The sequence below is a fragment of the Mastacembelus armatus genome, chromosome 24 (genome assembly GCF_900324485.2).
Source record: "Mastacembelus armatus chromosome 24, fMasArm1.2, whole genome shotgun sequence".
Lineage (NCBI taxonomy): Eukaryota > Metazoa > Chordata > Actinopteri > Synbranchiformes > Mastacembelidae > Mastacembelus > Mastacembelus armatus.
Window position 1 is genome coordinate 18,667,904 of NC_046656.1, and position 15,748 is coordinate 18,683,651.

The window sequence follows — 15,748 nt, forward strand, 5'->3', positions numbered from 1 at the left end:
TATCTTCTGGTGACAGATTCACTCTTGTTCTCTCTCACTCCCTCTGTTTCTCCTTCACTTCCTCTGGTCTCCATCCACCTCTCCTTTCAGAGGCAGTGACACCTGCCCGTTGTACCTCACTAACACCCCATGTAGTCTTTCTTTCTCCCTCTGAGAAGTCACTGGTTAAGTGACAGTGAACAAAGAGCTGTTGATTGGACCTGGGGACCAGTGAAGAAAGAAAAAGTGGGGAGGGCAGGAGGATCAGTGGATTAATGCTAACTTCTGGTCATTTTAGTGTGAATTGCTGCACAGCTCAGTGCAGCTTGACTCAGCACAGCTCTGACCCATGAAGGGAGACCAGAATCTGGATGGGATTAATGCACAGTTGTGGCTCCCCTCTGCAGTGATACTCTTAGCTTCCTGGCTCATATGGAGAGGGGAGGAAAGGGATAAAGGAAGAGGCAGGCACAAAGTTTTCTTTTAAGTGAAGCAGGGAAGATTCACAGGCTCAGACACTGTGTGAGTGAATTCAGTGTAAAACTCATAGTGAAATTAGATGATCTGATCATTGGTCAAATGAGACATAAGATGAAATACCAGTTGCCAATTTTCAAAAGACATTACAGCAAACATTCAATATTCAGTTTTTCTCTTTATTATATTTGTCTATGTATTTACAAATGCTCTGTTTATCAGTTAGAGAGATGCATGTGCTTACAATACATGGACACTATATGTAGATGGATGAAGACGGAGAGTCAGTAGTTGAAATGAACATGGACCATCAGAATGCTCTTTAAGCTGTACACAAGATGTGGACATGTCTGTTGCTTTCCGTGTCTGTCTCAAATGCAGATGAAGTGACCTCCCTACCAGTGTGTTTGTGAAAAAATGTGGAGATGCATGAGAAAAGAAGAAAAACATGGCAGGGAGAAATGTGTGTCACTGTTGAGACACAAGGCGATGAGGGACTTACTAGGTCTGCATTTGTACCAGACAATGAGGTATTTACTGCTGCCAGGACACTGGTCTGTCCCAAACACGCGGCTGTTGACAAGGACTTGACAGCTCCTTCTGTCTTGGCACTCGTCCAGCATTTTCTAAAGAAGGAAGGAGCGACAGTGAGCGGGAGAGGACCAAAAAAACGGTTTAAAGCGAGAACAATAAGCCGACGATGGTGAGACCAGCAGCAGGCAAACCTAAAACCACTTCAAACCGGCTGCTTTTAGCCATGGGAACACAGAGGAGAGGAGTAGGTGAGACAAAAAACAGAACAGGGGAAAGAAAATTCTGGAAAGCTCCCCTCCGCTCATTTCCTGACATCACTCTGCTTCTCTAGTTTCATCATCCTTTAACCCAGGTGAGCACATTTCAACACAGTCCCACTCTCTGAAGGAATGAATGACTAAATGGATCCTGTTCAGAGACTTCCCAGAATTTAAAGAGAAGCATTAGTTACAACACATTATGAAATGCAGCACTATGGAGGAAGTACGGGACGTGACAAAAATATTTCTATCAAACATGACGAGTAATGCAATTCCAGAAAAAGTTGGGACAGTGTGTAAAATCCACATAAAAATAGAATGAAATGATTTGATATTTTATTTACAATAGAACAGAGAAAACATATCTAATGCTTGAACTGAGAAAACGTACCATTTTAGGAAAACAAACAAAGGTCATGGACAGGTGAAGTGGGATTCCTCAGGGTTGTTCTAGTGTGGGTGGCACTGCAGCCAGTCATTCTCTCACTTCAGTACAATGTGCACTCTGTGTCTGTGCATTCATGGCTGTCCTGTCTAATATGGAAACTAAGGGTGTTCAGTGTTAAAAGGGAGGCTAAGAATAAACCAAGCAACTGAATGAACAGGATGTGTTTATGTTGGTGCTGCAAAGCAGGACTTCTAGTCCAGCCACATCCCAATTTAGGAGATGATGCTGCTGAAAATACCTCATGAAACTGCTTTGAGTCATGGGAACATGCAAGCCTGCTTCTTCTTTAGAGAGTGCAAACATCTCACAAAGCATTATATAACCCACGGTCATCTGATATTTAACCCTCAGTCATTTTGACCATTTTACAAAATACCACTGTGCATGTGTGTGAAGAGTGGACTAACAGAGGGAGGCACAAAATAAAAGTCTGGGATACGTTGGAAACAGTAGAGATAATAATTTCTCTATTGAGTTGAACTTTCTGATACCAAACTACCAGGAAAGCGTGAGCTCTGTTAATTACCTGTAATGCAGTGGAAACAGAACAATACTGGTCATTCTCCCGAGTGCTGTAAGATCTTAGAATGGTCTGGTAGGTCTGAGGGCACTGGTGGGGGTCAGAGGTGCCTCTCCGTCCGTAGAAAGCTGATTGGACGGTGATGGTGGTGCGGGGCGGACAGCGAGCGGACAGGAAGTCTCCGTCACAGGCCAGCTCTGTGTAGTTCCTCAGCACCTTGGGCAGGTAACCTACAAGACAGCAGGTGTTACCTTAGATACTGTGACCTTCACTGCATAAAACACCTGCTATACAGGGACGTCTGTACGCAGCACAGGACACAGCATCATTTCATTTTACGGCACAGGAATAAATGAGTCAATGCTACTTTTTTTGCCTCAGCTGGACTAAATTACCATTTCATCCCTCATTTCATTCGTCTTTCATGTATAGAGTAGGTTGTAGCATGCTAACTTTTCTGTTCAATAACATTTGGTAATGCTGAATATCAGCAAGCCAGACGGAGAAATGCTTTCATCTAGAAGCTGCCTGCAGGCCTGAACACTGCAACGGCAAGCTTTAGTTTATGTAGCTGTTAGCGTCAGCCCTCTGGTCATATAGAGCAGCTCCTGTGTTTGATATTGGAAAAATTACCTGCCAAGAAAGATTTTTAAAGCCTGACAATATTACAATTTTAATATAAGAATAAAGAGAATATCTATGAAACCTTCTTATTGAATTTTTCCAGTTTTACAGCAACATTTTCATTTTCTGGCACTGGCTGCAGCTTTTAAAAAAAAATATATATATATTAAATAATATAATTTTAGACACTATTTATATCTACTTTTCTTGCTAGTAACCATGTTTACTTGCACCACACAGCCAACTGAGAAGAATGTGAACAGAAACATTTTCTAAACCATTTCCAGGCACAGAGTGACCTTTTGTTTTGCCTTGGAGGATGCTTCAAATCAAATAAAAGCTCTTTCTTTTAAAACTGTCAAGGCTCCTCGCTAACTCTGCTTTCCCACTGGAGCCTTTGAGAGCTGCCAGTCGGCCTGTCAGTCACTCAGAAGAGCTGAACCCGCCACAAAGCCACCATTAACATTCCAGCCACATAAAGGAGAGAGCTGATCCATGTGATATCTCCTAAACCTATCCTCCCCATGTCTGTGCTGTCTGGTAGAAACACTTTGCTTTAAGATGCAGATTCTCGCTTTTCCTAAACTTTAGTGAACTCGTTAAATTCAACATTGAACTAAATCTGTCGATTTTTATCCACATATATAAGGTTTGTCGCTTCCGAAATGAATCTAATACAGAGACAGTTTGGGCTTTACGGTGGTAAAATGTGTTAATGACTGAAAACAACTTCCAAGATGAGCTCAAGCTCAAGCCTCCCAGCTAAGTGCTCTGTAAACACATTTACAAAGAGTCAACACACACTCACAAAGTAGACACGCTGTGATTCAATTACCTTTATTTGGCCAGTGTCTGATAGGGAAGAGGAAATAGGACTGAAACCGAGTTCTCCAACACACACATCAGCACATATGCACGTATGCGTGGTTAACACACAAAACACACATATTGTCCCCTTATCACCATGGCCACAGGTAAATGAAGGAAAGGAAACAAGAGGCATTCTCCGGCCGTGAAAGGTCAGCCTGTGTCTAAACAGAGACGGTTATTAAACCATCAGTGCTCCTAGTAACAGGCCTCCACCTGTCGGTGGTTGTGAAAATGGAAAACAGGTGCACATGCGATCCTTATTTAAGTTTAATTAGAGACTTTCTGAATGCCAGATACCAAATTATCAGGGTGTGAAATAGAAACCGACCACAGCAATGTTACTGATATGCATTTCAAAAATGTTTTCAAATATTATCACAACCTTTTTCTATCCGTGTTTATTTCTTTGATCCAAACAGGATCATTTGCTATTTGCCAAGCTGTGGGTTTGCTCAAAGTCATACAATATGAAAGCACGACAACCTAATGTGTGTATGACCCAGTTTAACACGAATGAAGGGCATTTTGATGTTGACTGACACAGTATCTCTTATGACATCACTATTGCTATTTTGATTCTTTCTTTTATTTGTGTGGACTTAACCTTGTTCCTTTTCTCTCCACAGTAATCTCCCGCTCACACACAGGGCTGCTTCGCCTGACACATTCCACACAGGGTACGAGGGGACTTGGCATTCCCCCGGTAGTGAGACCACACACACACACACACACACACACACACACACACACACACATGCATACAAAACGTCAACGCAGACAACGTGGTAGGAACAAGCCTCGCAGTTTGGCTCTCGAAGCCTGGGTATGTGGTGTTGGTGTAACAGTATCTCATTATTAAGGCTGCTCCTTGGCAAAGCTCCAGTGCCATGACAGACCACGAGTTTGTGCCGCCTCCAGCTAACTGAGCCTCAGGTATGGCGGCGTAGCCATGGAAACAGCTGAGTGAAATGGAGAGGAGTGAAGATGTATGACTAAACTCACACGGGCCACTTGGAAGGAGGAGTTTCTTCCGAGAGGGATCTTTGAGGAACAGTCTGAGCACAACAACAACGCAGCAATACGCCTCCACCCTATAAAGTGGGACTGTGGGTAAAGATTATCTCACCGAACCCTAAGGTGCTTTCAAAAGAATCCATTTCTCCTTTTGCCATCCCACCCTCCTCCCACTCTGCTGCTTCTTCAGGAACGTTACTATTGTTCCCTTCACGCTACCTGTTGACTGAAGCCTCCTTTCAAGGGCAACAAATCAGGTGCGGTTAAGGCACCTGTGTAAACCGCCCGGCCAATGACAGGTGTCCCTCAGAGGCAGGAGGCTGAACAATGCTGGAGGAACACCCAGGCGTCTCTCCTCCTCCCTTCTCCTCCGTGTTTCTTTTCATGTGGGGCCAGACTCCTTCCTTAACTAGTTCTCTGCCCTTTCCCCTGACAAAAGCACCGCACTATTATGTCTGCTGGTCTGTTTATTCGGTCATTAAAAGACAGGAGGTTGTGGTCATGATGCTTTTCATGTACAAACAGGTCGCTCGTGTTGTGAACAGGATTGAAAGGCAGGCTAGGTCCATCTAATCTCTGCAGCACAAGGATTTGTCATGAACACAGACAGAGATCTGCACCTGCCTTTTCTTTCTATCATCCAACACAGACGGGTTGTTGTCATATGATGGGACTTAACCAATTGTAAAGCTAGAAATCACCGTATTTGGGGTCACATGACCTTAGGTTTGACCCCAGTGGGTCAGGAAAGATGAAGATTAGTGACGGCCCACTGTGTTGTGTCAACATGACAAAGAGGACTAGTGGAGAAAGATTTCTTCCCTGGGAATCATTGACTAGTGTCAAATGGGTGCAGGTCACACACTATATCAATGCAAACTATGGCTAAATGCCTGGAAACATTTATTACCTAAATATAAAGAAGAACTTAAGGGGCTGTTCCCCCAGCTGGAATGTACACTACAATCTTACCTGTCTCTGCTTTCAGGCCAGTTTTGGAGGAAGCTCCAACTAATTCCCCTCCTGTGCCACTAAGCTGAGGTGTTCAGTAGCTGCTAAGAATGAGTACAACAGGTATTTCTGACATGAGGGCAGGTGGGAGGAGGAGGAGAAAGGAGAAAGGAGAGGGTTTGACTCTAGAGGCACTTTAGGTGGAGAGTCTGTTATCCGAGTTCAGGGCTTTCCCCTGCTTTCAAAAGATGCCGCCTCCTCCTGTTGGTTGGGCCTGGAGATTGTACAACGCATTTCACCATGTAGCATTACTGAAGTGTTAAAATACTGCAAGTTTAATGCAGCTTATAATTCTGCTGCTTACTCATTTACTCACTTTTACATTGCTTGTGAAGTAATGTTTGTAAAGCCCCTTGCACTGGGCAGGAATGAATAACACTGTAGAATATTAGAAGATTACAGCTTAGCTTAATGCTAAAAGTGCCTGTTTACGCTATAGTTCAGAGATTATCAACAGGCAGCACTGCATAAACCACAATCTCTTTAAAAAGATTACGTATTTAGAAATAATATTTCAAACACCAACTCAAACTCATTCCACATTAATTAGATAACCAAGATTTTCTTTAAAGCAACAAAATCAAAGGCTGTATGCCGTTTCATCTCGGAACATTAAGTATTTACAGCTTCATGACTTTATTGGTGTTATTTTAAGCAAATTATAGCCATCAAACCATCAAATGTTCAAAGTTGCCAAGCTGCAGGCCTGCTGCTGGAGAAGGAATTCCCTGTAAGTAGTGATTACCGGGAAGAGCAGCGTTTCCCTCCATGAAGCATGCCGTGTTCTGGCAGCAGTCTAGAGGAGGCTGGAGGGGATGAAGAGAGGACGAAGAGGGCGATGAAAAACAAAGAAGATAAGTGACAGAGATGGAAAGTGGCAGATAAAGACACACTGCATCCAAAAAAAACCGTCTGTTAAACATCTGTTAAAAAAATCTGTTGTTGATTAAAACGGACGAGAGGAAAAAGCAGCAGTGTACTGGACATAATAATGAAAGAGCAAAAGGCAAAGCCACTGCTTACGGGATGTGGCAGCATAGGTCCAAAGGCCAGAGCGGGTGGCTTTAGGATCTGTAGTAATTATCTTTCCCACAAACCACAGAGGCGGCACATGGGCCTGCAGCACAGCATGACATGTAGATAAAACAACCACCAGCTCTAAATCACATGCGGTCAAAACTCTGCATTCACCCTGACCTGAGCGGTAGCTGAACATATGATACTCAAGCTGAATGAGACAGGTTAATGAGGTGTGTTGACATGAAATAAAACCTCAAACACGTGAAAAGAAACGTTCACACACACACAAAGGACAAACTGCTACACAATAGACATGATGTCAAAAGAAATTTACGAGTAACTGCTGTTGTAAACATGCCACTTCTCCCTGCTAAGCCAGGTTTGGGGCTAAAAAATGCATTCCTAAAATACACTGCATTCCTCTACGTACAATACATTAGTCTTGCTACTATAGTCAAGTTCAGGATTAGCCTACTTTCCTGCTAATCGCACTGTGGAGCAGAAAAAGAACTGAGATATTTTGGTGTTCGGAGTTAAACTTGACAAATCAGAGCAGAATTACCTTAGTTTAAAGAAACTTCTCTCAAATGCTGCAGTGTTGAATGAATTTAAAGAAACATGCACCAGCTTGTCACTTACAGTAGAGCTTGCAATGTGATAAACCATATAAGATACTCAGAAAAGCACAAATTTTGCTCTGTAATATTTTTTGCATGGTAAAGTGTGTGGAAATGGAGGGCTGCACAGTCCCAGGAGCAGTAACAGCACAAAGTGTTCACACAACTACAGACTGGGTGAGGGTGTCAGCTGAGGGGGCTTACTCACATGAAGTTGGTCGGCCTGGATTTAACCCTAGCTTTGGTTTTGCTCTTTGACTTCGTAATAAAACCCACAGAGGACCTGGACCCGTAAAACACAACTTTAAATCCTATTCCAGGATTCTCCACAGGAGATAACTCAGCATGTGTTTCACACTTTACTCTTTACTTATCAAACATCTAATGAAACTGGGAGGAGTGTTGCAAAAACAAAAACCAGAAAATGGAAAAAAAAAAAAACAGCATCAGGCAGAGTGAAGATTTCAAAGTATGTCATTCATCTCTGTTTTCATCTGTTCTTTCATGTGATAGGGGTGAAACTGACTTGTTATTTTCATTAAACAAGCTGTGAAAGTTCACAGTGGCAAAACCATGCACATAAATATGGGCCATCGGGGTGAACGGAGCATTGAGAAGCTGCGTTTCTCACCTTTTCAGTACGTCATTAGCAGCTAGATGTGAAAAACCAAACAAATTCACGTTTAGATTTGGTTCAGTGGGATCCAGAGGCATCAGATGAGTGCCTACATTTTTCCCAGTTCATTTTAAATAACCACATCTGTTTGTATAGCGTCTGATTTAAACTGTAGCGTTGCTAACCTATCCCCGTTCCTCCCCCAGCACACGGGGACCGGAGCCTGAGCAGCTGAAGCCATTAAAACCAGACACACAAACACAAACACTCTGCTTGTCCGGTCCCTTCCTGCTCTCTGTGACGCCTTATCATAACATAAACATACACACTTGCACCCATACATACACATGAACCTAGACACATATGCAAAGGCACACTAGTTCAACTTGATATCTGATTTACTTGTTCCTACTGACAAGGTGGAGTTTTAGCTGCAAGACAAACAAGACAAGAGAAAGGGATTAAATGAAAGAGCAGGAGCAGGGTCACATGCTACAGTAAGTCAGACACATATCAGGAGGGAAGAGAAATTCATGCTCTGGAGAACTTCAACACAACAGCCTCTCTGGACTGTTCACAACTAGAGAAATAAATCCACACTGAACCGTCTAGCTTAAACGAAACCACAAGTGAAGCTCAGGCTGACAGTCAAAGGTTAACTCAGTCATCACTCAGTCAGCTTATCAGCATTAGCTAACCCCTACAGACAATGGGAAGATGTCCCCCTGCAGGTCTGTTGTCTAAGCTCATCCTGCAGGGGTGACTGGCCATAAAACATCTGCTGCGCCTGTGGACAGCCTCATGGGTGGACAGGGTGGATACTAAGTCTCCCTTAGGGAGTCCCAAAAAACTAAACACTGGTCCCACCCAATTCCTCCCATGACCTCTGTTAGCACGTGCCTCTCCTCCTGACCCTTGGGGGTCAAAGGGCATGAGGATGCTTTTACTCTCAATCTCTGAGCATGTGTGTTGTGCGTTTCTTATCACCGATGAGAGTGGATGAGGGGGTGAAGAGTGAAGGGGTGATGTTAAGAAAGGATCGCCCTGCTGGGTCTTTGCATGCATGCCCAGACACCCACAGCCACACACAGAGAAAGTGTGTGACAGAGAGAAAGACAGAGATGGAGGTGGGGTGAACCAGAGGAAGACAGATCTGTCATTTTAATGGTCACTTTTATGGCCTGGAAGAGGTGGGTGGTGGTCCAGCAGACACCGGACAGATGCATCAGTGTGTGTGTGAGCTTTATTGTCACAAAGTGAATGACAGATGTATCCTTGTTCAGTCATCCTCGCCACCTCAGCGAACTGAATTTAAGTGATTGTTGGGTGGAGAAGTGGTAGCCTGAGGCTCACAGACCTCCGCTTTTGACAGAGAGGTCATTAAGGGAATGCTTTCCTTTCACTCATTTTTCCTGCTGTTGCACACTTCAGTCAGAGACATGTCAAGGGACTGACCATTTGACCGACCGATCAAATGACAACAAACAGTTATAGAATTAGACAAAGTTGTAAGGGTCTTAAAGAATCTGAGTGTGATTCTGCTGGAGAGTGAATGCTCTAATGTGAAAAATACAACACAAAAAAAGAAGCTATGCTGCTAAAATATGACATGAGCGTATCTGCGACGTGGCAAAATACTGTGAAATGTCAGGCTCAGAGTGGCCACGCTCACACTGAGAAAAGCCCTCCAACCAACCAGCAGGCTATGAGTCACGTGATCAAGGTTTTTGATGAAGACGCCATTCTGCAAATGGAGACTGCAACCAATGTTTGCATGCTAGAAATGATTTTGGTTGGGAATGAAAACAAAGGCAAATTCTCTCCCCCTTACCTGAGCTAGCCGGAGGGGCCAGTAAGCAACAGACTGGCTGTGCTTTGGGGAGCGGGCTGCTGTAGCGTGCTGTAATGCAGACTGTCAGCCTGACACAGTTGGGGGGCAACACAATGCCTCCTTGTTCACACAGGCCCTTCTGCACCCCACCTCTCCATCGCTCTCTCTCTCCCTCCAGGGGTTTAATCAAACCATAAAAACCAATGGAGTTTAAAATGCTGAAGAAACATGAGGCGAAGGAGGTGAAAGGGAAGAGAGGAGCGAGGCATGGAGAAGGAATCAAAAAGAACTTGGATCAAGGCGGACATGTCGACTCCTAAACCAAACATAAATCAGCTCCCAGGAAGAAAATGACAGAAAAAGGAGTCGGAGGGGAGGAGGCTGACATTCTCCGAGACGCAAGGGCAGAAAAAGGCGTGTCTGTGTGTGTCCCAGAGTTTGTGGAGAGCATAATTCAACATCCAGCAGTGAGGTGGACACGAGGAGGTAATTGCCGGTGCACACACCCACCAGTCTCTTTCTCAGCACTTGTTTCTGGCTGTAGCTGAGTTTCATCCTTAAACCGTGTGATGTGGTCTGCACACTGTCCGTGCAGGAGCAGGCACCACTACTTTCTGTTCACAAAGAGGACACAACTCTCTCTGGGAAACGACTGCACAGTCTGTGTTCAAAATATGACAAATGTGACTGCAATCTAAATTAATGACACCACTGTTGGATAAACAGTGACTGACTAACTGCAGCTGCATGAACCAACGCTGGGGTGTCACTGAAGAATCCTCTTCATACGTTTCTCTGTTTTCTTTGGGGATGCTTACACCTCCCTCACCTCCCAGAGGGCAAGTGCAAACACACACCTGCAATGTCTACATATACACTGTTGCAGGTAAATGCTTCAGGAATTAGACCCCCTCGTTGCCAAATAACAGTCATTAGGATAAAACTCTCCAGCTCAACTCCTGATTGGGCGGTTGGTTGGTTGTAGAGACTGAAATAAGTCTGTGAAAAATAACAATTATCATATTTAAGGCTCACTGAGCAGTTTTCTGTTGATTATAATCTTTGATTAAGACATTCAGCTCATCTCAGCTGGTAATTAGACCTCCCTCTCAGCCTGTTGGTGATTTAAAATGCAGTCTGGGTTTAATTTAGGAGTTTCACTCCAAAATCAGGAACGAGACAGATACTGTTTAAAAAAGTGACACCTACACTCGGTCAAATTACAGTGATTTTTTTGACAGCAGCCAACATAAGCCCTCAGTCAACAGACTGACTCCCTCCATTACTGTGTGGTGTGTTGCTGAGAGCTCGGTTCATTTAGTCTGACCACATAAAAATAGTTCTGGTTCAGTTCATGGACCAAGAACCTTAGACAACGGACGACTCAATCAAAGAGCTCACAAAGGTGAGCGATTTATTTATGAGCATTATTTGTATTATTAAACTGCAGCACAGCTGTGGTAGGAATAATGACATGAAAAGGTTGTGTGGACAAACAACACATCATCTGCTTGAACTCCTTTTCATGTTCTCCAATCTTTTCCCATCAGTCCCATCTTCTCAGTCTCGGACCGGTTGTTTGGTCTGCCCCACAGTTCTACTGGCAGCGCTCAGACCAGCAAAACAAACGAAACATGCAAATGCATGAGAATTCATTTGAACCAAACCAAGCAGGTCAGGCGTAACAGTATCCTGAATGAGCCACCTCAGGCAGCGTCCTGGCAACTTCTGACACTTGCCCATAACAAAGTGCAACAAAACAGGATCCCAGTGAAAACACAGTGGGACCACACAGTGTCAGCACAGAACACACTGGAAATGGTTAAAGACAAAACCTTCGCTAGTTGAAAAACATTTCACCTGACAAATTGGTTTGTGGTCTTTGTGTGGTTCAGTGATATTACTGTCATACCAAGACTTTAGAGTAATATTTGTGTATTATTTCCCCAACAGCAGCCAAATCATTTAATAAACATTACCTCAGTCAGGATGTGCCGCCTTCCCACACAGTGCAAACAAGACGGGAACTGATTAGTGCACGTTAATATGGCTCATATGCCAGGACTTGACTCAGTTGACACAAAGCTCGACTTTTAAGCTACATCTGCTTTGAACACATTCTCACATTAATCATGTCAATGTGTTTGTATTTAATGCTTTGTCCTTTAATTTGGGAATTTCCTTTGGCGCATTGTGGTTCTAGTAAAAAAAGCAGATTATAAAAAAAAACATGGCTTATTTTTTCAAACTAAAGCTGGAAATACATATGACGTCATGTGAATTTAAAGCTCTTTCTTGCAGGGTTATGTGGGATAATTTAATTTCCTCATGCTGTATTTAAAAAGAGCAGAGAGGAAGAATCTTTTCCTGTTGTAAACAGCCTTCTCTCATCACCAGCACTACACTGTTATTGCCTGACACCACGTCAAGCTCTGCTTTATGTGTGTGTTTATGTACTTATTGTATCCAGGGGGTGGGAGTTACACAGTAGGTCATGTCTTTCAACACTATCATGTTGTGCAAGGCCAGACTTCCACCTTAAATTACACACACTGTCATAAATGCAGGGGCACATGCATCCAAAAGTTATCTGCCTCTCCAAGCTGCCTAATCTTCAGTTTTGCATTGCCCTTTGCAACTGTGGCTGCAGGAGAGCTCTCATTAGTACTAATCTTATATACCAGGATTTACACCTCTCAGTGGCCAGCAATACTCAGCAACAGTATTAATGTCACGCAACACACACAGCCAAAGATTGTTGACTATCAACATCTCAGTGACGAATTCTTAGCAGCATGCACTTGTCTCTAATGTGAAATGCAAACCTCTGTCTCAGTTCCCTCTGGCATTAAATGACCTTCTGTATGTTGGTTTCTGGGGCTGGTTCTATTTTAGATCTAAGACAGTTTTATGTTACACTAATACATTTCCTGTGCAATGTTTTGCGCTCTCTTGTTTACTAGTAAAGAGCAATGTACAACATTTTCAAATGAATATTGAATTAAATAGAGAAAACCACCTTTAGCTCTTTTAATATCAATATCTTTAGTTGTACGTCAAATATTTAGGTATAACTTTTTACTGAAATTCTATAAACATATATCCAAAAGGGATTTGACAGGATTTGATTCAGAACAACATCCATATTTGATAAAGTGATTTCCACTCCCAAATATGTCACTGTCATGTCTTCAGATGGCTTTTAAACTCAACCTCAGTTTAAACCTGAACCTTGTAAACACCCTCCTTGACAAACAGGAGGTCTGTTCTGACACTATCATGCAATGAATCAAAATCCTGCACAATTCACTCCTGTGGGAACCTCATTCACAGAATCTGTTCTTCAAAGAGAAACACCCCCTCTCTATTCTGCTTGAGAAGAAAGCAGCCTTATGCCAGGGCCATGCTGTCCGCCTAGCCGCCTGCCTCCACCGCACTAGACAAAACAAGCGGGAGGCAGGATTTGTTTAGACAGAGCTCACCTGGTGCACACACAGACAGAAACAGTGATCAGGCAAGCCCCAGGGAGGAGCAGAGGGAGCAGGCGGGGAGGAGAAGCAGTGGAGGTGGTGAGTGTGTGAGTGGGGGTAGGAAAGGGGCTGAGATCATTGGGCTCAGTGTCTTTATCCAGGGCCACTCAAAAATCACACCGGACTGAGATTTAATGTGGGGTTAGACACAGATAGGGGGCAGCCGGGTTCAGGACTTGCCCTTGGAGTGCAAGCAGAGGAGATTTGTGTATTTGTGTATGTGTTGGCTATAGTGTCATGCAGCTTAGAGCACTCAAACACATAGAAGCAATCAGCTGATCTGTCTCCAAGCTCTAGGATCACCTTTTTATTTTCATCAACCTTGATCTTTACCGTTATCTGAAATTTCTAACAAAAATATCAACTGTTGTTGAACCAACAGTCTAAAAAATCCAAATGGTCAGTGTGTAATTTGACAGCAAGCACACAATCAAATCCTCACAGCTGAGGCCAGCAGCAATAATCCATCAGTCAGCTGACTGATTTTATTTTGATAAAGTGACAAAAACTAGCTCCGTGCCTAATAACAGGTGGAGCTTTGGAAAACTGACTTATTGTTTTTTAGACCAGACATTTAATTGGTTAATAGAGAAAGTAATGAGCAGATTAAGTGATAATAAAAACAATCATTAGTTGCAGCCCTGATCAAATTGTTTAGCTTCTGTCAACAATGAATTGATGTTTCTCTCTACAGTAGTTGTCTGACACATACTTTTTAATTTAAGGTAATCAGGTGAAGGACTAACTGAGCCACCCAAACATCTTCTGTCCTGAACCGAAATAAAACTCATGCCCTTACGAAAAGCTGTTGACTCTCTTTCTACCTTTCCCGACTGAGGATCGACAGCAGAGAACAAAGAGCAAGATGGATGATAACTCCCCCTAACCACACATTCACAGTTACTGTGGTTGACCTCAGTTGACCCCTTGGCCCCTCCACAGTCTCACATCCTATTGACCTGGGTTAAAGAGGGTTTGTCTGCAGCGTTTTATGACAGAAGAAAGAGAAGCTGCTTCACTGTAGCCCTCTGGCAGCTTTATACAGTATGTGTGGTCACCACCGATTAACAACACAGGGGATCTAAAAGGCTCCGGAGTTAAACGAAACACCACCAACCTGTACGTCTGCTTTGGGGTTTTTTTGTTGTTTTGTTTTGGGTTTTTCTGGGACCCATAAAGTGAGTAACTCACTGTCAAAACAGCTGGTTGCAGGAAGTGGCTGATTCCTGTTATTGTTTTACATTCATCACTTTCCAACTATGTGTTGACACAAAAGATAATCTGTACCCTGTGTCGGCTGACAGCATCCAGGAGGAGACGCACAAGGAGAGAATACTCATTATTTTCATCATTGACTTATCTGCTGTTTATTTTCTTGATTCCTGCTTTGGTCTGGAAAACGTCAGGAAGCATTTTCTGACAGACGCCTGTTTATTTACATTTTCACCAAACGAAAAGCAGCCTCACTTGGAAACATTTGTGCCTTTTGCTAAAAGAAATAACACCAAGTTTTACAGAATATTAAAATAGTGATTTTCTGCTGATCCACACTATTGATCAATACTTGTAACACAAAGGGGATTAATCAGGCAGTTTGCTATTCTCTGTCTGTCTGTTATTCTCAGGGCTCTTATGTGTTGCAGAGTCTCTCCCCCCACATCCAATTAGCCATTCAGGCATCTGCATAACAGAGAATAAAACTACCCACTATCACAGCTTGTTTCCATTTCAGCAGAGAGTTTGAGTAGCTGATTGGAAATATAAAACTGCCATCAATGCAACAGTTGACAAATGATGCAAAGGCCAGAGAGCAAAACCTGCTGAAAACATCTCACTGGCTCAGGCTCATCGATGAGACCACGGTCTACCACCACCAATACAAGCATTTGATTAGTAAAGGTCGGACTGACAGAACCCTCCTGTCACCCTGCAGCCTGACAGCACCTGTCAATCAAAGAGCTCCCCTCAGTCTCCAGTGGGACTCAAGCTGCACAAGAATGTGAAGACTGAAGGATTTCTCTGTGCCTGAAGAATCCTGATCACAATGCTTGGATTTGGATGCACTTCTTTAAAAGCACAGAGCCCCTAATGAGAAACCAAACCGCATTTGGTGACTAAAGATCGCTGTCTCTACAGGGCCTACAGGAACAACACAGCTGGTCTTAGGTCCATATAATGCAAAGGAAGAACTCAACATGACGGACGTGTTTCCACCACAGCCTCTGATCAAACCTGATATTTAAGAAAATCATCATTTGTATAATCATGTCTAAGTCAGGGTACTGTAAACCTGCTCCAAGCAGCAGAAACCTGGAATCAGCTGGAATCACCATTCGATTTACTCATTTGTATTAACTGTGGGAAAACCGATGACTGACATGCACGTCAGCTAGAAAT

At 43.3% G+C, this 15,748-nt stretch overlaps 1 protein-coding gene across 1 annotated transcript in view; it reads right to left on the reverse strand.

Annotated features, from left to right (window-relative positions):
- The window catches only part of eva1aa (eva-1 homolog A, regulator of programmed cell death a), a 55,947-nt gene that overhangs the window by 39,063 nt on the left and 1,136 nt on the right, over positions 1 to 15,748 (reverse strand). The window contains exons 2-3 of the mRNA XM_026319276.1: positions 2,225 to 2,448; positions 959 to 1,082 (exon numbers count right to left, since the gene is read on the reverse strand). Of these exons, the coding sequence (XP_026175061.1) occupies positions 959 to 1,082; positions 2,225 to 2,448 (348 nt within the window). The remainder of the gene's footprint in view (positions 1 to 958; positions 1,083 to 2,224; positions 2,449 to 15,748) is intronic.